Raw genomic sequence first — 23097 nt, 5'->3', positions numbered from 1 at the left:
ATTGCATTAAAATTAAATAACCTTTTAAATTTAAAAATATAAATTCAAACATTTTTTTCAATATTTTCATGCTATTTATAAATCCTAAATCTTCAAATTTCAAAATTAATCATAGACTTATGCTTTAATAATTTTAAAATTTTAAATATTGGTCAATATCGAGGCATCGATGCGAAGTGAAGAAAAATGATACGTCATTATAAAACTATCTTAGTCGGGCACGAATCTCGAGGCAAAAATAAGTTGGAGACTTCAAAAATTAATTTTGGGAGCACCTGAATTCTGCTGATAATATCCCCATCTATTTCACCATCACTCTGAACAATAGATCCAAGATATCTAAAACGTGTACTCTTATTAAAGACTTATACTTTAATAATTTTAAAATTTTAAATATTGGTCAATGTCCGCATCGAGGCATCGATGGGAGTAATTATTTCGTCAGGTTACTGAATGCATCCGGAAACCAATAACAAAACGCCATGTCACTAAAGTGCTCGGTACAGCGCGCTCGGTACATTCGGTATGCTCGGTATTGCTCGGTATTTTCACCGGATGTAATAATTTTTTCATCGATGGGAAGTGAAGAAAAATGTGAAGATGGAAATAGAGAAATGAAGCAGAAGAAGACATGGAAATCAGCTTCTAATCTGATGCTGAAAAGCTCATTGTCCCTTATTATTCTAGCAAGTTTTCAGAGCAATGTTTAAAAGCATCTATTAGTGATAACTCTGGGATAGATCTTATTTTGAATCACTTATCTTCTTTCATCCTTGTGATTTTCTTCTTACCATAAGCTTTCATTTTTCGCAATTTATTTAGTCCTTATATGTAATTGATTTGATGTTCATCAATCCAAGTTGAGTGAGCCATTGGAGCTCTCAAGCATGAATTTACTCTAGAGTGTGCTTAAAATATTCTTGAGCTTATCTTGCTAAGGCTCCGTCTTATTATTTCTTAAAGCAACTTTTTAGTACAACAAATAAAATTTTTATATTAAAAAGCCGCTTTAAGGAGCAATAAGAAAATCGTCTCAAACGAAGCCTAAGAGTATCCCAATAAGATGCACTCATTAAAATTTCCAAAGAGACTTAAGTCCAAATGACAATCATATTCTAGTGTTGATTCATAATTGATATTATTTTTCACTTCTTAATGTGTCTCCTCCAATTGACGATGTGTCTCATTCTAGATTAATTATTCTGTGCGTACGTTGAACGTCATCCGGAGACCAACTAAAATATGCTACGTCACCCCTTCGCTCGATACCACGGCTCAGTACCACTAACGTGACATATTCTAGTTGATCTCCGAACAACATTATACGTCCGGCCTCTGCACAAAATAATATCTCATGACAAGCACATCCTATTTTTTTAAGTCATTGGAGCAAACAATTGGAAGAAATATATTATTAAAGTTCTACAATTTTAAAGATCCTGTCACAAATCCATTCTTGTATCATAAGTTATATAGCTAGTCTTTGTTCATTTTTATCAATACTAAAATTTGCCTTTCATGGTCAGGCAAAGAAGTGGCCCAAAAGTAAATGGGTAAGCAAAGTCATCCTTTACATACATCCCCAACTAATTAGTGTGCTCACTTGATCTCCTACTTGAATTCATCATTGATAAACCCAATTAAAGAAGTCTTAGTTAACAAGAACTAATGTTGATTACTTCAAGGTTAACTCCATGGATCCTTAGAACAATCCACATACAAAGATAAGAACATTCTACTTTCATATTTAGCTTATTCAGAAAGAAAAAAATTATGCAGCACATATTACAGTAAAAGTGGCACAGCCATTAGGATCATCTTTTGCTTTTCTAACATATTTCATCTACATATATGGAAAATTGATAGAAAAAATAGAATACAAAGGTGAAATAATGAAGTGTTGAAGTTTTTCAACTGTAGAGATAATGTCTTAAATTTTTAGTTCTCTTCTTGTTCTTCAATTTTCTGAAGGCACAGGACTCTATCTGACGAATCCTCTCCCTACTAACACCCATCATCTCTCCAATCTCTTGTAGTGTGTTCATCCTTCCATTCTCCAGGCCAAATCTGGACTTCACAACCTGCTTCTCCCTTTGATTTAAGCTATCAAGAGCTTTGTTCAAATCCAGTTTCATGAACTGTCTCATTAGGATCTCCTCTGATGTCTGTGCTGCTGGATCTGCAATTACTTCCTGTAGGAATATGAGACTCTTTAGAGCTGTTGCCTGCTGACAATTGTTGATGACTAAGGCTTCATTTGGGATAGCTTTTTTACTGCTTCTTAAAGTAGCTTTCTAGTACAAAACTTTAAATTTTTGTACTAAAAAGCTGCTTTAAGAAGCAGTAAGAAAGCTACCCCAAACGAAGCATGATTTTCTTACTGCTTCTTAAAGCAGCTTTTTAGAATAAAAAATTTTGTACAAAAAAACTGCTTTAAGAAGTAGCAAGAAAGTCTTCCCAAATGAAGCAAAAATGATAGAGAAACAGATCAAATGGTCTACATAGTCTTTTTGGGGGTATTTAGTTCTAAACTATTTTATATGTTTACTTTAGTCTCTTGATTTCTCAAATCTGATTCAAAATAATCCCCTGAATTTTTAAATATGATCCAAATAATCCGATATGGGGCTATTTTGAATCATATTTGAGAAATTAAGGGTTTAAATTGAATAAATTTATATCTTGGGACTATAATGACCCTTCCATTTGAATGTTTTCTACCAAAAGAAGGAATAGAATGAGTTATAGGACAAACCGAGAGCTTTAGAGATTGGTTGAATCCTATCTTTTGGTCCAAAGAGGTTGGAGCTTTAGGAGTTAGTAGTACGGTGGCAAGTCGTCTCATCGACAACCCTGCTGCCTTTGCAACTTCCTCATTGTTGGGATGCCTTCCATTCTCTCTGTACAGTTGCTTTCTCGCCTCTCGAACGCGATAGGTCGCCTCAACCATGTGGAACTGTGATAAACTCAAAGGAAAAGAAAAAAAATTCATAAGAACAGGGAGAAGGCAATGCAGAATAAGGCTTCATTTGGGATGACTTTCTTACTGCTTCTTAAACCGGCTTCCTAGTTAAAAAAATTTAATTTTTGTACTAAAAAGCCGTTTTAAGAAGCCAGAAGAAAGCCGTCCCAACCGAAACCTAACTCATCTGTCAGGAAGCAAAAATTTTCTTCTAAAGATGGCATTATTTGTTAAAAGTGCATATTTGTTAGTTTTAAGAAAGTTGTCCACTGATTAGAAAGAGCAAGCAAGAAGAATAAAACACACAACTGACAAATGTCAGATACATTGCAGATATTTTTTATTACAATAGTGATACTAAAATAAAATGACATACATATTCTGAGTTAAATGAAATAGTAGTTAAGGAAATGATGAAACTGCAGAAGTTTTGGATGCTAAGAAGATGCTTATAATTTTGAAAGAGAATAATGAAATATGTTAAATAATTAATTTGGTTAGATTAACTTTTTTATGATGCTTGTTTTTTAAATTCTTTAACATAAGAACAAAATTTATCATTATGACTTGTATTCTATGTATTTAACATTTATTTTATCATAGAAGTGCCAAAATGGTCCATGGACTATTTATAGGGAGCCATATTGGTCTCAAACTATCTTACGTGTCCAATTAGCCCCTCAACTCCTCAAATATAATTCAAAGTAGTCCTTTCGCTATTCAAATCAAATAAAAAACAATTAAAAAAAATATTATTTCTTATCATATTTGAGAAGTCAAAGGATTAAACTGAGCATCTTTATAGTCTAAAACTAAATTTGGCATATAAAAATAGTCGGGGGTCATTTTGGCATTTTTCTCTTTATTTTATTTATGCAATTAATATATAATGCCTTTAGTTTTTAAAATTGACACATCTCCGAAAAATTCAACCGATCAAATCTCAAGATAAGTATTGAATTGGAAACTTCATAATTAAATTTGGGATCATTGGACCTCAAATTTCAAAAAGCATATAGTCAAACTAAACATCTCAATGAGATGAATCCATCAACACCACAATTGATTTAATCAAACACCAAATTAGATCAAATCAAGCACATAAAATATATTTGGAAGCTTTAGTACATTAATTGAAGAACCCAACAATCTTAAAATCTTGCATGATTATAATCAAATAGAGCCACTAGACAAAACGAATCCAATGAGAACAAAATCATTAAGACATTCAAATCCTAGATAAATAATTCGTGATAAAAAAGAACAATAAATCATTTAATGAAGAATTTTGGATTCTTACATATGTATCAAAGTAAGCCTCTAAAAAGCTATAAATATGACCTAATTTTCTATACGAGAGGAGTTTGGCAGTTGAGAGAATTGAAGAACTCTATTACATTTCTCAACGGTCTTCACCGACAACCATCATCAATGATTGCCACTACGGTCACCAACCTTATGTTATCCATCTAATATCACCTAATTACTAACGTCCAATGTTGTTATTCAATTTCAACTATCTGCATGCGGACATTTGACTTTTGTAAAAACTACAATGGGAATTTGACTATTATTCCTAATTGTGTGTAATCTCATCTTCTACAATTGTAAAGAATAGTGGATTCTTGTATCAATGATTACATAGTGGAGTATTGCAATAAGGTCAAGTCCACTGGTTTTCCCCTTCTTGAGTTCTCTGCATAAAAAACTATAATATCTCTTATAACTTCTATATGTGCGTGTTGGGTCTGTGCACAAGGCCAACATATCAAACGCTCTACCACTAGAAATTTTCTAACATATAACAATTTAGCCCTATATGTGTTAATCATTCCCAATATATTATAAATATTTTTTTAACAGTTTACAATTAATCCCTCAATCAAATATGGCACAATCTAGGTGATGAAGGACATCTAGGCCTCACTTTAGAAGATTCTATGAGTATGATGGAAGAACTTCAAATTGAAATGTTCTTACTCTTAGAGCAGGCTAAACAACAAAGAGCACTATAACAACACGTTGGACTTCTCCGACCATAAAATCAACAATAGTTTGGAAATGATGCATTTGATGCCACTTAGGCATACCTCCACATGTGATAGTTACCACAATCTCATTAAGATCTCTTGCACATTGTTAATTCAATTTATCATTCCCATGTCACTCTGTCAATCTTTAATCCTCCACAAATCAAGAGAACTTACATCAACATCACTTTATTAATGCCCCTCAAAATGTTATAAGAGATAAGTTATGACAACTTGTTCATGAGGAATTCCCTTTAAGGTAAATAAACTAATTTACCTCTCATCGTAGCTTTCAAGCATCTTCATCCCTAATTAATGCAATTCTCCAATATTATATTCCAACAAGGTTTGAGTTATATTTCATTGATCAATATAATGGGACTTCTAGCCCCTACGAGCATATTGACTACTACAGGCCATCATGCGCATTCAATAAGCTTCTAATGCATTCTTCTGCCATATCTTCTCTTCATCTCATAAGGGTTAAGCTCGCACATGATTCTACTATCTCTGGTCAAACTATTTATAATTTTGCTAATCTAGCCGGGCTTTTTGTTGTATATTTTAATGCCCATTGAAAGATCATCAAAGAATCCTCCAATCCCTCTGAAATTCATCAAAATGAGGGCAATACTCTTAAAGAGTATTTTCAAATATTCTCTTTCAAAGCTCATCAAATTATGAGAGTAGATCCATAGATACTACAAGATATTTTTCTTGGAGGTCTCTGCACCGGACCTTTCTATGTCTCATCCATGCATGAGACAATTCTCTCCTATGTTGATCTTATTCATCAGATAGAAGTACAAATAACTATTGATGAGACCATTGACGCTCATCGAAAGCAATTCTAACAATCATAAAAAAAATGTGAGACTTCACCATAAGAAATTGATCAATCTCCTCAATAAAAAATAGAAGCAACAATTACGAGACCAGAGCTACTATACTTATCAAATTTAGCCATAATCATCCAATTATATGCTATTAAATACATTCAAGTCTAACACCCTAATAAAGAAAAATAATTTCGAATACCTAAGGTCAAAACTTCAAAAAAAATTAAATGGTAAAAATAATTCCTAATATTATTGCTTTTGACGTTCAAAAGGGCATTCAATAGAAAAATATTTACAATTGAAAGAAAAGATTGAACATCTAATTTGTCAAAAATATCTAGTCATTATTTATATGAGCGGCAACACAAGCCTCAAAATAGAGAAAATCAAGAGTCATGGGGAAAAAAATTATTAGAATATTGAATATGAGTGGCATCCCTTATACACTGAAAGATTCCATCACTGAAGCAACTCAAAAAAGTCGAACTCATTAGAGTTTCTAAAGGGGGGCATTTGGTTGGGTTAAGAATGATGCATAATAAAGTAGAAAACAATATAAAAGGAATACAATATATTTGAAATGTTAGGAGTTGCTTAAATGAGTGTAAAATAAATGCAAGTAATTACTTTTTTGTTTGGTTTGAAGTAAATGAATGGAATTAAAGCCCAACAACAGTGCGAAAGCGATAGCGGCAACCGACGATAGGCAAAGACAGGAGGCAACAGTAGTGGCCAGCAGTGGTTGTTGCAAATGGTGAGTGGCAAACAAAGACGACAAGCAGCGGCGACAACTAGTGGTTGGTGATGGATGACGGCACCAGCATAGGTGGGCAGCGACGAGTGACAATTGGTGGCCAACAATAATGAGCAACAATGATGGCATGTGTTGGTGGGTGATGGCGTCGGGCAGTTGCTAACAATGAGCTGCGGTGACAATTTTATAATTATAGTGCAATTGAAAATCATCCAAACCTAATGATTACCAAATACACCAAAATTAAACAAGATGATGAATTTCAAATATTTCAAATTTTTAACATTTCTTTTACTTCAGACCACAAATTAATATTTTAAAAAATCCTATATTTGAAATACATTATACTCAATTTACTTCAAACCAAACAGCTCCTAAAATAATTCAAATTTTGACTTCTATTGGAGATATATATACATCTTTCAAATAAGTATTTATTCAAATTATTAATGAAATTTTCCTCTTATGAATTACATTACATCTAACAAAAATCCCTGAAAGGCACACCCATGAGGTAGCCTTAATGGGAAGCTAGTAGTAAACATGGTCCTCACTAGAAAGACCTTATGAGAGCAAATGTCAAATAGGGTCTCCACTCATAACCCATGAGAGACATGCTCATGAGGTAGCCTACATCCTTATGAGGTAGCCTTGATGCGAAACTAGTAGTAGACATAGTCTTTGCTAGAAAGACTCCATACGAGCAAGCTGTTAAAAAAAGTCATCACTTATCTAAAAAGGGAAAAGGAAAAAAATGATCCCTTGACTTTTTATGAAGGACCAAAATGGTCCCCAATTATATTATAGGATCATGTTGGTTCCTCAAGTTTTTTTATAAGGAATAAAAATAATCCCATGGTGGGGTTATTTTGATTCTTCTTTAAGAAGTTGAGAGATTAAAATTGTCATTTAATATAGTTGTAGATCATTTTGATCCTTCATAAAGAGTCAAGGGACAATTTTGGTCCTTTTTATCAAAAAATCTCAAAAGTCAAAGGCCTTAGAACGAACATGTTTCTCTAGTTCTTCAAAAATCTCAGAAGCCTAAAAGCATTAAAAGGTATATGTTTCTCCCATTCTCCAAAAATCTCAAAAGGCTAAAACTTCAAAAGGTACATGACTACATGTTTATTTGATCATCCAAAAATCTTAATAGGCATAAGCCTCATCTAAGCTTATGCTTAGATGATGTTTTCAACAGGCAAAGGCAATAGCATGACTCTAGATGATGTGTTTGACAATGATATTGAGCACTATTGCAAAATATAGAGGTGTTTATAAAAAAAACTATAATATTCGAGAGCAATCTAAAGGAAACAAAAATGAAGCTTCATCTAGGCTTAATACTCTTGCAAAGAAACAAGAAGATGATGAGAGCGACGAAAAATATTATGATTTAGGGGTTATTTAGTGTGCTGAAAGAATGCAAAGTAAATTAGAATATAAAGAAAAATGAATACAATGTATTTGAAATATTTGAAATTATTTAGATGAATGTAAAAAAATTGCAAGTGATTTTTTTTGAAGTAAAATGAAAGCAGTGTAAAACTCAATAATGATAGTGGCCGATGACGGCGGGCGATAATAGCAGGGGCAGGATGTCGCCAGCATCCGATCGATGGTGGTGAACAATCTCGTTGGGCGGCTAGTGGTGAGCAGTGGCAACAAGAAAATAACGACGATGGCGTGCAGTTGGTAAACGACGGTGAGAGCCGAGTTGGCTTATGATGAATTTAAAATTCGAATAAAAACGAGCAAATTTTGAATACATAAAAAAATAAACTCCAAAGTAAATTTGTAATTCACCAAAATTTTGCTATGCATTCATTTTTTTATCAAACCAAAAACTAAAATTCTTACATTTGGAATACTTAAACTCACTTTTAATTAAATCAAATAGCCCCTTAAGAGATAATAATGATGATGAAAAGATTAGGCTATATTAGCTTATGATGATGATTCTTAAGCGGATTAATTTTACTGTTCCAAAAACACAAGAATTGCAAACAAAATTATAATATTTTGAATTTTGAGTGATTGAGCACAAGCCTAAGTATAAACATTTAACATTATAAGAGTGGTGTGTGTATTATTTTTATTATCATGATAATTTATTTTTAATTTAGCTATTGTTCGTAAATGTTCATGCATATCAAGCTGCATCTTTATCCATAATCTTTTAATGATCGAGCAACAATTAAAATAGCATGCTAAACCATACACCATATGATATAGCTAAACGAGACCTTTGTACTATGATGTGATATTCGCTATTGTCAAGTATGGGTGATGCCCAGCAGTTAATTAGCTTGAAATAGGCTTGGTCTGGTCCAAGAGTATACATGAGAGCCATAAGTATGGATCCATTGTATGTAACTACATGCCCACCCTGGGGGGAATTTTTATTCTTTTAACAGACATGGAGGGAATTTTGGCTCAGATGGAGACCTATAAAACAATGGCCACCCCCAAGATCTAAACATCAATCCCCATCCAAGGACTATAGATCAAGTCAACCAATTTTATGCTGCAACTCTGATCTAATATCGAAGTTTCGGAACTTTTAAGGAAATCAACAATAGCTCATCTTTATAAGTGGGCACAAAATATTGAAGCTCTGATTTTCTTGGTCTGCATAATAGCTTGATGAAATTATCGATCTGGTGATACTCTTCTCAAATTTTCAACGCAATCTGCTCACTGATTACTTGTTATGTAATATTATGTCATTTCATGATAAATGCTACATCATGTGAACCATAATGATTAAAGGTAAATCCACAATGAACACGCATTAAGGTTTCTTTTGAGTTGGGTTTGCATTATATATAGTACAGAAAATAACTAGGATAAAGACATCCTGAGTTAAGTTTAGCCCTTCCGGAACTAAAAGATATTTTCATCGAATTGCAAATCATATCCTACTTTACTAGGAAATAATTAATATGAAAAATAAGAGTGCCATGGAAAATAGGAAAAACTGGCTCGCAGTTCAAAGATAATTGTGTTTTACCATAAAGTAAATTTAAATGAAAATTCCAAAACTATTTTTTTCCCACCAACTTTAGCATAAGCCGCATAAAAATTTTTACTTTTTCCGAAATGACCCAACTGTACGCCTAACCCCTCCTCACTCAAAGCCGTCGGCCACCTTTATCCCCACAATCCTTCCACCGAAAACTCCCCAAGTCACCTCCACCTAGCTGCCGGCTCCCTTACCCAAACCTCAAGCAAGCCATCGGCCCCTAGCCCTTACCCTCTCTTGGATTTATTTCCTATTCTAGATTGTCATAATTTTGGATAGATTTTGAATTCAAATTCACTCAATTTGAAATTTAAAATCTTTCCTAAAATTATAAAATTTATTTTAGGAAAGTTTCCTAAATTAAACTCCATTTGAATTTCAAGTTAATTGGAATTCCTTTACCACTTTTCTTATTTAAGTCAACTTATTTTTGGAAAGGATTTGAATTTGAAATAAATCAATTGTAGATTTCAAATCTTTACTTTTTTTTTTTTCTCTTAAGCCTATTTCATGAAAGATTCTTATTTAATTCAATCAATCAAATCATGATGGATTAATTAATTAAAGCCTTAACTCCAAATTTCAAATCTTTCCTTTTTTCTTTATCATATTTTGGTAAAGATTCTTATTTAATTCATTCAATCAAATCATGATGTATTGATTAGGGATGTCAATTTTTGACACGACCCGAACCCGACACGGAAAAATCCGGGTTCGCGTCAACCCGAACCTGAAACGGGTCGGGTTCGGGTTGAACAAATCAACCAGTTTTAAAAATCGGGTCGGGTTCGGGTTGACCCAGTAACCCAAAATTGACACGAAAGTGACATGAAAACTCATATTTGACCCGAAAACCCGAGATTGGCCCATTTTTTACCCGATTTTGACCCGAAAATCGAATATTAACCCGATTTTGACCCGAAAATTAGCAATTTTAGGTCACTTTGGGTCATTCGTGTCGGGATGGGTTGACCCGGACCCGAATCGGGTCGAGTTTGGGTCCGGAAACCTGACCCGTTTTTAAAATCGGGTCGGGTTCGGGTTGACCCGAACAGTGCCGGGTCAGTTTCGGGTTCGACCCGAACCCGACCCGCCGACCCGAATTGACACCCCTAGTATTGATTAATTAAAGCCTTAACTCCAAATTTCAAATCTTTTCTTCTCTTTATCCTATTTTCGGAAAGATTCTTATTTAATTCAATCAATCAAATCATGATGGATTGATTAATTAAAGCTTCAATTACAAATACATTGCACCTAGACACTTGGTCCCCTCTCTCTCTTGACTGAAATTCTCAAGGGTCCACCCACTTAATTCACTTTCCAAAATTAAACCTCTTTCTTTAGAATTAAATCCAAATTCAGCCTAGCCTTACCCGCCCCCTCTCTTCCCCCTTTAGGTTATTCAAATTTTTGCCAAATCAAAGGACTTTGATTTGAGTTGCATGCAAAGAGTGCTGGACCTTTCAAAATACTTAAGAAAATTAACAACAATGCCTATGTAGTAGATCTACCTGCACATTTCAATATAAATCCCTCTTTTAACATAGAAGACTTAGTGCATATAAAGGTCCTGGTTTTAACCCCCAAATCCACTAATAAAACAGTTTTGTGTGAACCCACCTTGTGAGATCCCAAACCTACCTCCACTTCCAGATATCTCCAAATTTCCCATAGCAGAGCAAGTGGAGGCAATCCTAAGTGATGAGATCATATCCACAAGAGAAGGAGGACAAAGGAGGTATTTGATCAGGTGGAAAGGAAAGCCCGAGTTAGAGAATACGTGGCTAGATCACGAGGAGTTGCAGCAGATTGCCCCGGATGAACTAGAGATCTATGAGAACACCATAGATACTTACTCGACGGAGTCGAATTTTCTCCCACCTCGGGAGAATGATGGGGACATCAGCTCGTGGAAGGTTTATCAGAGGCGTGGCCGCCGATCTACGTCCACGATCGAGTCTTTGTATTTCTGAGTCATTTATGTTATTTTATTATTCATGTATTTTTCTATTTGCTTAGTGTCATTTTGGTTTTTCCATTTGTACCCCTTTAGGGGAAATTGTCGTGTGTGGGCCCACGCCCGAACCCCTATTCCCCCTTCCCAGTCCACGGCCAAGCTCCCACCCGAGCCCAAACCGCCGGCCATAGGCTTTAGCCGTCGGCCACATTCAAGCCTCTATTCCCTCTTGAGTTTCCTAATTGGTTGTGACTTAATATGGGATAATTTTGAGTTTAAATTCCTTTGAATTTGAATTTCAAAATCCTTCCTAAAATAATTCATCTATTTTAGGAAAGTTTCTATTTTGGATCTAATTTGAAATTACAAATTCAATTGGATTTAAAATAAACCTTTCCTAAATTCAAAACCTAAGTCAAGAAACTTTAATTGCCCTCATTAACTCCCCCTTGTCCATGCATGTTGCCGGCCTCATGAAAGCCCCTTTTGAATTATTTCCAAAACCCAAGTGACCCTTTGGAAATAGTTCAAATCCTCTTTATTCCCTTTGACCGAAAATTTCAAATACCCATATACCTCCTTATTTCTTTCCAAAAATCAAGTCTCACGCTTTGGAAAGAAATCCCCTACCTCCTCCTCATTACCGCCGGTCTAGCCTCCCATACTAGCCCCCTTTCTCTCTCAAATTCCCTCTCCATCGTTAATTCTCCACCTTTACACAAAACCTGGAATTTTATTTCAGATTTCCTAATTGGCTCTTCCTCCTTTCAATCGCAAGAGAAACTTCTTCTCGTCACTTAAAGTCAAGAGCCCTATCAAGTGCTAAGGAGATTGTACACTCAATTCTCCATGAATGGCGGATCCGGATACTGATTATGTAATAACGTGGGACGAGGACGGTTTCGTCAACATCCTACAATCTACCTTCTTCGACGTGAATCCAAGGATTGATCACACCGTCGAGGATTACTTGGAGCACACCTTGATCTACTTGGTCGAAGCTATTGACGAGCACTTCAAGAGCATCGAGTGGAAGATATCCACCACTACTTGACGAAGATTCTTTCTTTCTCCTTTCCTTATATTTCCTAAATCTAATTTCTCTTGGATTTGTTCACAATCAAGAAGGAGGACTCCATACTGCTCATACTAAAGCTTAGTTAACGTAGGATTTGAGTGCACCTTTATGTTTTCTAAATCTCGTTGTTAGACTAGGGATTTCTTTGAAACTACTACTTGTCATTGTGTTATTTTCTTGATTTATTTGAAAAGAGTTCAAATCTCTTGCTACGTAATTTGGCCTAAGCGAGTGTGACCCCTATTTGTTTTGACTCATCATTTTAAAGTGCTATTAGTTTTGTTCTATGATTATTCTAATCACAAGTTGTGCAAAATCCAAATGAACTAAAAACATCTCATACTTAGTCCTGCATCACATCCAATTATACACTATTAAAAACATTCAAGTCTAACACCCTAATAAAGATAAACAATTTCAAATATCTACAGGCAAAACTTCAAAAAAAATCAAATGGTAAAAATAATTCTTAATATTATTGTTTTTGACGTTCAAAAGAACATTCAATAGAAAAATATTTACAATTGAAAGAAAAGATTGAACATCTGATTTGTCAAAATTATCTAGTCATTATTTATATGAACAACTCGTAGATCACAAGCCTCAAAATAGAGGAAAATCAAGAGTCATGGAGAAAAAAAAATATTAGAATATTTAATATGAGTGGCATCCCTTAAACACTAAAAGATTCCATCACTAAAGCAACTCAAAAAAGTCAAACTCATTAGAGTTTCTAAAGGGGGTCATTTGGTTGGGTTAAAATGATGCATAATTAAATAGAATATAATATAAAAGAAATGCAATGTATTTGAAATGTTCGGAGTTATTTGAGTGAGTGTAAAATAAAGATAAGTAATTACTTTTTTGTTTGGTTTAAAGTGATGAATGTAAAGTAAAGCACAACAATACTGCAAAAGCGACAGTGGCTACTGACGGTAGGCAAAGACAAGAGGCGACATGCAGTGGCCAGAAGTGGCTCTTGCAAATGGAGAGTGGCAGGCAAAGACGACAAGCGGCGGCGACAACTAGTGGTTGGTGGTGGATGACGGCACCAGCATAGGTGGGCAGCGACAACTAAAAATTGGTGGCCAACAATGACGAGCAACAATGATTGTGTGTGTTGGCAAGTGATGGCGGCAGGCAGTTGCTAACAATGAGCTGTGGTGACAATGTTAGAATTATAGTGTAATTGAAAATCAACCAAATCTAATGAGTACAAAAAACACCAAAATTAAATAAGATGGTGAATTTCAAATATTTCAAATCTTTAATCAGCACTTCTTTTACTTCATACCATAAATTAATATTTTAAAAACTCATATACTCGAAATATATTACACTCATTTTACTTCAAATCAAACAGCTCCTAAAAGAATTCACATTTTGACTTCTATTGAATATATATACACATCTTTCAAAAAAGTATTTATTCAAATTATTAATGAAATCTTCCTCTTATGAATTACATTACATCTAAAAAAAAGCCCTGAAAGGCACACTAATGAGGTAGCCTCAATGAGAAGCTAAGAGTGAACATAGTCCTCACTAGAAAGACCTTATGAGAGCAAATGTCAAAGAGGGTCCCTTGAGAGACTTGCTCATGAGGTAGCCTTGATGCGAAACTAGTAGTAGACATATTCTTTGCTAGAAAGACTCCATACGAGCAAGCCGTTGAAAAAAGTCATCACCTATCCAAAAAGGGAGAAAGACAAAAATGGTCCCTTGACTCTTTATGAAGGATCAATCTGATCCTTGATTATATTATAGGATCATGTTGGTTCCTCAAGTTTTTTTAAAAGAATAAAAATAATCCCATTGTGAGATTATTTTAATTCTTTTTTAAGAAGTTGAGGGACTAAAATTATCCTTTAATATAGTTGTGGATCATTTTAATCCTTCATAAAGAGTAAAGGACCATTTTCATCCTTTTTTTTAATCAAAAATCTCAAAATTCAAAAGCCTTAGAACGAACATGTTTCTCTAGTTCTTTGAAAATCTTGGAAGACTAAAAGCTTTAAAAGGTATATGTTTCTCCAATTCTTCAAAAATCTCAAAAGGCTAAAACTTCAAAAGGTACATGTTTATTTGATCATCCAAAAATCTTATTAGGCATAAGCCTCATCTAAGCTTATGCTTGGATGATGTTTTCAACAGGCAATAGCGTGACTTTAAATGATGTGTTTGACAATGATATCGAGCACTATTGCAAAAGATAGAGGTGTTATAAAAAAACGATGATATTCGAGAGCAATATAAAGGAAACAAGAATGAATCTTCATCTAGGCTTGATACTCTTGCAAAGAAACAAGTAGATGATGAGAGTAACGAAAAATATTATGATTTAGGGGCTATTTGGTTTTCTTAAAAAATGCAAAGTAAATTAGAATATAATGAAAAATGAATACAATGTATTTGAAATATTTGGAGTTATTTAGATAAATGTAAAACAAATGAAAGTGATTTTTTTAAGTAAAGTAAATGCAATGTAAAATTCAATAATGATGGAAGCCGATGACGGTATGTGACAGCAGTAGGGGCGAGATGACAATAGCAGATGATCGATGGTGGAGAACAATCTCATTGGGCTGCCAGTGGTGAGCAGTGGCAACAAGAAAATAGCAACGAAGGTGCAGCTGGTAAACGGCGGTGAGAGCGGAGTCAGCTTATGATGAATTTGAAATTCGACTAAAAACAAGTAAATTTTGAATATATAAAAAATAAACTCTGGCGTTAATTTGTAACTACCAAATTTTTCTACTCATTCATTTTTTATCAAACCAAACACCAAAATTTTTACATTTGGAATACTTAAACTCACCTTTCATCAAATCAAATAGCCCCTTAAGAGATAATAATAATGATGAAAAGATTAGGCTATATTAGCTTATGATGATGATTCTTAAGCAGATTAATTTTACATTTTAAAAACATAAGACTCGAAAACAAAATTATAATATTTTGAATTTTGAGTGATTGAGCACAAGCCTAAGTATAAATATTTAACATTATAAGCGTGGTGTGCGTGTGTACATTATTTTTATTACCATGAAAGTTTATTTTGAATTTAGCTATTGTTCATAAATGTTCATGCATATCAAGCTGCATCTTTATCCATAATCTTTTAATGTTTGAGCTATGATTAAAATAGCGTGCTACACCATACACTATGCTATAGCTACACAAAACCTTTGTACTATGATGTGATATTTGCTATTGTCAAGTATGGGTGATGCCCACTAGTTAATTAGCTTGAATAGGCTTGGTCTGGTCCACGAGTATACATGAGAGCCATAATTATGGATCCATTGTATGTAATTACATGCCCACCCTGGGGGGAATTTTTATTATTTTAACAGACATGAAGGGAGTTTTGGCTCAGATGGAGACCTATCAAACAATGGCCACCCCCAAGATCTAAACATCAATCCCCATCCAAGGACTATAGATCAAGTCAACCAATTTTATGCTGCAACTCTGATCTAATATCGAAGTTTTGGAACTTCTAAGGAAATCAACAATAGCTCATCTTTATAAGTGGGCACAAAATATTGAAGCTCTGATTTTCTTGGTCTGCATAATAGCCTGATGAAATTATCGATCTGGTGATACTCTTCTCAACTTTTCAACGCAATCTGCTCACTGATTACTTGTTATGTAATATTATGTCATTTCATGATAAAAGCTACATCACGTGAACCATAACAATTAAAGGTAAATCCACAATGAACGCGCATTAAGGTTCTTTTGGGTTTGCATTATATATAGTACAGAAAAAAAAAAACTAGGATAGAGACATCCTGAGTTACGTTTAGCCTTTCCGGAACTAAAAGATATTTTCATCGAATTGCAAATCATATATCCAACTTTACTAGGCAATTCATTATTATGAAAAATAAGATTGCCCTGGAAAATAAAAAAAACTGGCTCGCAGTTCAAAGATAATTGTGTTGTACCATAAAGTAAATTTAAATGAAAATTCCAAAACTATTTTTTTCCCACCAACTTTAGCATACTCCACATCAAAGATTTTAGTTTTTCCGAAATGCAAACCAAAAGCTACCTATTTATCATCATTTGCTAGATATGCATCACATTTAAAATTGTTTTGAGAAATTAACAAGAATTTAATGAAGAGGTTGGCACTCATAATGCTAGTTTAATTTATTCATAGAGATTTACTAGGGTTGAACTTACTGGTAATCTTATTGTCCTAGATTGCTCAGAAAGAGACTTTCGAACAGATTGTCTGATCCACCAATGCGCGTAAGTAGAAAATTTATATCCCTTTGAAGCATCAAATTTTTCAGCACCTCTTAATAGACCTCGACAACCTTCCTGCAAATAAGATTCAATGTCAACACCAAGATATAGTCTACAAGCACCAATGTCATCATCCTGTCATGAGGTGAGGTAATTAAAGGACCTGAACAAGATCCTGGAGGCTCATTCCTGCACTTTGAAAATTTTTAGCAATGGAGATAACAAGTCGTATGTTACTTTTGATCATCTTGTCCTTGCATTGTCTTCCATGGTTTAAGCGTTTCTTCAAGGCCTTCTTGTCAAGTCCAGCTGCAGTTGCCCATTGTGCAAATGTTGGCTCATCGCTAATTCTTTCTGCAAGCTCATCTTGAATTCTTTCTAACTTTAGCATGTCCTGCATCATATTCATCAATGAGATAAAACATTAATTTTCAGTGAGTTTTATCTTGCAAGAAGTGGTGTTGATGTAAATTTCAGTTGATTTTATTAGTAGTTAAGTCTCTCTCTCTCTGTCTCTCTCTCTCTCTCTCTCTACATACAAATGATATATGATGTGCAACACTTCATTTATGCTCTATAGAGTTAGCATTTAATGCTTAAACCAAACAAAATGGTTTAATGCATATTAAAAGAGGGTAAGGGAATTATAGATTTTCAAAATTCAGATCAACAATGCCACATTACCAACTATACCTGTTCATTTTATTATTAAGCTCAAAAATAAATGTCTAGACATTTTCACAGGAATGCTGCATGGTACTTATTGAAGAAAGTTGAACATGAAAATAGGAAAAGAAGTAGAACGCCCAAATTGCTACATGTGTCGCCAATTAAAAATTAATACTATCATTTTCCCTCTTTCCATATATGGCAATACCAAAAAAACTTAAAGGAAACACAATATCAAAATTCCTCTCATGCTAGTATGAATATGAATTTTAACCAACATTTCAAGCTACACAATATATTTTTCATGTCTCAATATCTATGATAGTAAATGAGCCATCAATCCCAATATGTATAGATGCACAAAGTACTGCACCTGAATTCCTTCTGATAACTGTTGCTCTTCAGAAGCAGTGAGAAGCTTTGCTGTACTTGTCATGCCCCTAAGGTAGCGAAGGGGATCAGAATAATCAACTTCATGAAATCCAGCGCGCTTCTTTTTCCCAGGTGACCACAACTTAGTAGAAATAACACTAGCAGCGGCCTTCTCTTCTATCTTTTCTCTTCTGACCCTTCTCTCTATATGACGCAACGATCTCACAGTTATATTTTCCCTCGCATCAAGTTCATCGGTCTCAAAATTAGAGATACATGTACGTTGCGAGTCAGATTGATGCCATGTCAAATTCCGTTCCTTCGGTTCGGTTTCTGCCTCTGTAACAGAATGACTAACCCGGCTGATCTTCTTGGATACGGATCGTTTGACACCGTCAGGCCTAAGTTTTTCTTCACCAGAAGCCTGCTCATTTGTTTTGCCATATTTCAAAGATGGGCTGCTTTGGAGCAACAGAGCTGCTGCTTTGGCAAATTTAAGTGCTGCTTTTGCAAGAGTAATTGCCTCGGCAGCAGCTGCTGCTATCACTGCCTCTTCACTCGTGAGGATTTCTTCTCTAGTTAAATTTGCTTCAAAGATTTTCTAGACAAAAATGCCAAGGTAAAAATTTTAATATAAAAAGGATGTAAAAGCCTAAGAGATTAGCACATTTAGTTGGCTGTCATATCCTTCCATTTTCATGAAAGGATAATGAATGCAAGATATTTATGGTAAAAGAAGACTTCAGAGATTGCTTTCTTGAACCAAAGAGAAGAATATTTTTTTCCCATGAACTTGATCGTAAAATAAACAAGTAGAAACTTATATGATAAAGTATATCAATCAGTAAGTTTAAAAAGGCACCCAAAAATACAAGATTTTGCCAACTAGCACTTTAGTATGGTTTTTGCTTAAATAAATGAGCAGTAAAACAGTATCATGTTAACGTAAGGAGAAATTATTCTGTGTGGATACCGGACGGTCTGGAGGCCAACCAGACGTGTCATATCACCTGGTACCCAGCACTGATACCAAGCAAAAAAGTAACGTGACGCGTTCTGGTTAGCCTTCGGATGACGTCCAGTGTCTGCACATAATAATTTATCTAAATTAAGAGGTGATATTTGTCAGGAATTGCAGTATTACACTATTGTCCTTTAAGAAAGCTGCCACTTGTAAGTTTTGAGTGATTAAAATTACATCAACATGGAAGCCCTTTACGAAAACAAGAAGAATGGACAAAAATAAATAAATAAAAATAAACATAACCCATATTTCTAAGCTCTCCAGCAATCCATCTTGAACTTGGGTTTTCGAAACTTATCCATGAAACCATGATTTACATGAAAATTTTGTTTTTGTAAATCTGAATCATTTACAATAACTAGTACAAGAGACTTAACGTACTTTTTTACATTAGTTGTATCCTGAATAACATTTTTCATCTTTGAACCTGACATTTTCTAAGTTTCTGTTGACTAACGTATAATACCCAAAGAAAAGAAACGAAAAAATACCTAATACCCGGTGAATCCTCAAAATCGTGCTGAAAATATATATATATATATGATTTACATTAATTTATTTCAATTTTCTACTAGAGTGATTCACATAATATCATGAAGACTGTTTGTAGCTTTGAAATTATAATTCTTTACTACCATAAGCTTGAATTATATTTTTAGGCAAATTTATTCTGATACGATTGAAATATAGTTAAATTTCTACAAAAATAGATATTCTTAAACAACAATAATAACATCAAACATTTATCCCACTATTTGAGCAGATATTAAAGAAAATATAAAATTTCTTTCATTAAAAACTGACATTTAAAATAAAAAACAACTGGGAATCACTCAAACAGAAAGTTAAATAAATTTGTGTAAAAATTATAAATGTATTTATAATCTCAAATTTAGTTTAAATTCAATTGCATAAATAGGAAACCAACAACAAAAATAAAAATAAAAACCAATCTCCGGTTGATCGAGTGACTTGGTTTGCCATGTCAACCAAATTTGCAGACAAGGCAAGGTTAGTCGCCTGTTCAACGAGTGACTAAGCCTAGTCTCAATTTTTTCACTATTGGTCCCCTTAGTTTTAATATATATAGAGTTTCTTTTAAAAACTTTACCTTTTCCATATTCAAGAACTACTTCACAAACGATATGATGATACTCACATTTTCTGGAGGACCAACAGCACCAACATATGTCAAGGGACTCATACAAGTTAATGAGAATGGATGAGCCTCCATGGTTGGCATGTGGAGCTTCTCAATGACCGCTGTCATTTGGGATGCAGTACAATGAGTCTCAAATCGTACAAGGATTCTAGCATTCGCAGCAGATGTGGCTGATAAAAAAAAATTATCAATGAATACATTGCAAAACTAATGATAACACTCTATCAATGAGGAAGCAACTTTGCATATTTAGAGGACAAAAAAAAAATTCTTGTTGTCTTGTTAGCATTATAGATAAGCAAATCCTCAAATACAACAAGTCTAAAACTCCTATGCAACAAAACTTTCACATGCTCCTTAAACAAATTATAATTCTCTGTAGTAGATGAAAAACAAAAAGAGAAATCAGATTTATTTATTCTTAAGATAAAAATCTCCGGAGATCTTCTTCATAAAGCAAAAAAGTTGAAGTATATTTCACAAAATGAAGTTCCGGCCTCCTGAGGTCATAATATTGGAGAATAAAAAGAGAATAAGCTTATTGGAAGAAAACAACTGTAAAAAGTAAATAGATAAAACTATGGGGCGATTTGATTCGATGATATTTGCATTTAGTAATTGTTACTTGTTTGGCTTGCTAACATCATTAAATAATGAATACTTCAGTTACATTTAGCCGGCATCAAGAAATCATCCAGTTGGGTGATATCTGCATATCATAGGCCATTTGAACAGTAAGCTTTGTTTTGCTACAATTAAGATTTAACACCATTAGGATTATATAAATCTTGTAAATCCAAACTTAGTAAAACCAAATCTCACAGCAAATGAAAGGCACAGTAGATCAAAATCGTGCTAAATCCCGGATTTCCGAAATCCTGTTTTTTGCCGGATTTATGAAATCAGTTGACTCGAGAGGAAAGGTCCGCTGATTATCTGTTCTATAGCCAAATAGTCACACAGGGTTTCATAGGATTTTTCATGACTGTTACCAAACAATTTTCAGGATTTAGGCCCCTTAGGATTTTCGAAATCTGGATTTAGCGGATTTACAAAATCATACTTAAATCAAATCTTGGGTGCTACCAAACAGCCCCTGAGAGTATTAAAACCTGAAAACTCTTTGGCAAGACAACCTTTAAATCTTGCTAAATCATGATAAATCATTTTGCTGTTTGAGTTAGGATTTAAGATTTGTGAGAGGGAAGAACCTTATATGCGTTAAATTCAGTGAATAGTAAGATAAAACAAATCTGGAATTTAACTAATAACGGAGCTAAAATGACATCTATCAAAACGATAGGATTTAAAGTCCCCCAACTTCTGACTGGAAGAATTTTACTAAATCTTGCTAAAATTCAGCCTAAAATAGGATACCAAACAACCCCTTAAATCAAACACATTGCATTTAGCAGATAAAATTGAACAAAATACACTAAATTGACATACAGATTGTTCATAACAATGTCTCCTAAATAACACTAAATTGAACAATCCCTAAAACACACGTCCATGCATTTGAAATAATTGGAAACTTATTTGTAGCAAGTTGATATATTCGTAGAATGCAAAAAGAAAGAATCTCAAACACATATCTTTCTCATATCCTTCCCACATCTCAACAGTTGAAAACCCTACATTAGAGGTCCCATTACTCGGCGAGTTTAACAAACTCCATAGTTATGGTCATTTTTCAAAATTTTAAGAAAAGGGTCTCTCTTTCTTTCTCTAAAAGTTTCAATTTTGAAGGAAAGAAGATTAAATTAAAAATAAATGATGGAGAATTGCGGAGTGGAGAAGTAGAATGGATTACAGTGAAGGCTATGGTGAAAAATTCTTGAATTGGCGTCCGAGGAGGCAGGACACTTGAACTGCGGCACCAAGCACGCCATCAGCTGCCTCCGTTCAAGCGCTTCAGAAACGCAGCAAGTCTTCTTCTTCTTCTTCTCGCTGATTAAATGGAGAGAGAGAGAGAGAGAAAATACCAGAGGAGATGAAGGGGTACGGCCACGGGGGAAAGGAGGAGCCCGGATGATTTAAAGGATAAGGAGGCACGGCGAGTGGCAATGGAATAGAAGAGGCGAGGCATCCACCGCAGTGGTTTAGGTAACAATACGCAACCTTTTTGGCCGTTTGATTAGTTTAAGATTCGCGCTATCATCATCGAAATTTTAACACTGTAGGTCGCAATTTTTTTTTTTTAATATTTAGTTTAAACTATACTCAAACGTTAAGTTAAAAAAAAAATTGCATTTTCCAAAAAAAAAAAAATTTGCAGCCAAATCAAATTGCTACAGCATGTAACAAAGTGATTGGTTGGAGGGTGTAAGTGAGTCTGCTCGAATTCGATTCGTTTATGGGCTCACGAGCCACTCGAATAATTATTACTATTTTTTAAATAATTTTATTTTATTTGTTAAATTTAAAATTTTAAATAATAATAATTATAAATATTTAATAATATAAAAATAAAAGTAACATTTAAGATTTAAAATTAATAATAAATGTTTAAAATATTTAATAAAAAATTAAATATTTAAATAGTTAAAATAATTAATAATATTTAAAAAATCCCATCAAGTCTCATGAGCCGGCTTGAGCTCGTTTATAGTGGGATGAGCTCGAATTTTGAGCCCGACTCGAGCTCGAGCTCAAATTTTGAGCTCCACTCGAGCTCAAGCTCGATATTTGACAGTTGAGCTCGACTTGAACATCTCCTAACTCAAACTTGACTAGACTCATTTGCACTCCTAATTGGTTGCTACGTGGCACAACTTACACGTGGTACATTTTTTTTTTTAACTTAAATTTTATACTTAGTATCCCAAATCTAAACTTTTCATGTATTTCTTTTATAAAATCTTTATTCCTCCCCGTGCATTCTTTATTATCTCTCTTATTCAAAATATTCTCTTTTTCTCTTTCAATTTTCACCAAAAAAAAATCTTCACATATTCTTAAG

At 34.0% G+C, this 23097-nt stretch overlaps 1 protein-coding gene across 1 annotated transcript; it reads right to left on the bottom strand.

Annotated features, from left to right (window-relative positions):
* Positions 1 to 1717: 1717 nt before the first annotated feature.
* LOC110101712 (RNA polymerase sigma factor sigB) lies at positions 1718 to 22175 on the bottom strand. The gene is made up of 7 exons (XM_020829718.2): positions 21949 to 22175; positions 20133 to 20305; positions 17951 to 18550; positions 17072 to 17302; positions 16843 to 16983; positions 2756 to 2956; positions 1718 to 2192 (listed from the first exon to the last, which is right to left on the bottom strand). Exons 1-7 carry the CDS (start codon positions 22025 to 22027, stop codon positions 1911 to 1913), a joined length of 1707 nt encoding a protein of 568 aa, XP_020685377.1. The 5' UTR covers positions 22028 to 22175; the 3' UTR covers positions 1718 to 1910.
* Positions 22176 to 23097: the final 922 nt, after the last annotated feature.

The sequence above is a fragment of the Dendrobium catenatum genome, unplaced genomic scaffold, assembly GCF_001605985.2.
Source record: "Dendrobium catenatum unplaced genomic scaffold, ASM160598v2 fragScaff_scaffold_772, whole genome shotgun sequence".
Lineage (NCBI taxonomy): Eukaryota > Viridiplantae > Streptophyta > Magnoliopsida > Asparagales > Orchidaceae > Dendrobium > Dendrobium catenatum.
The sequence above is the reverse complement of the archived record's forward strand: the minus strand, read 5'-3'. Positions and strand labels throughout refer to the sequence as shown.

Coding starts and splice junctions, on each gene's coding strand:
- LOC110101712 (XM_020829718.2), bottom strand. CDS start 22,027: ATGGCGTGCTTGGTGCCGCAGTTCAAGTGTCCTGCCTCCTCGGACGCC. Junction 17,303..17,950: donor AGTTATCAGAAGGAATTCAG/GTGCAGTACTTT, acceptor AATATGATGCAG/GACATGCTAAAGTTAGAAAG. Junction 16,984..17,071: donor GCCTCCAGGATCTTGTTCAG/GTCCTTTAATTA, acceptor TCTTATTTGCAG/GAAGGTTGTCGAGGTCTATT.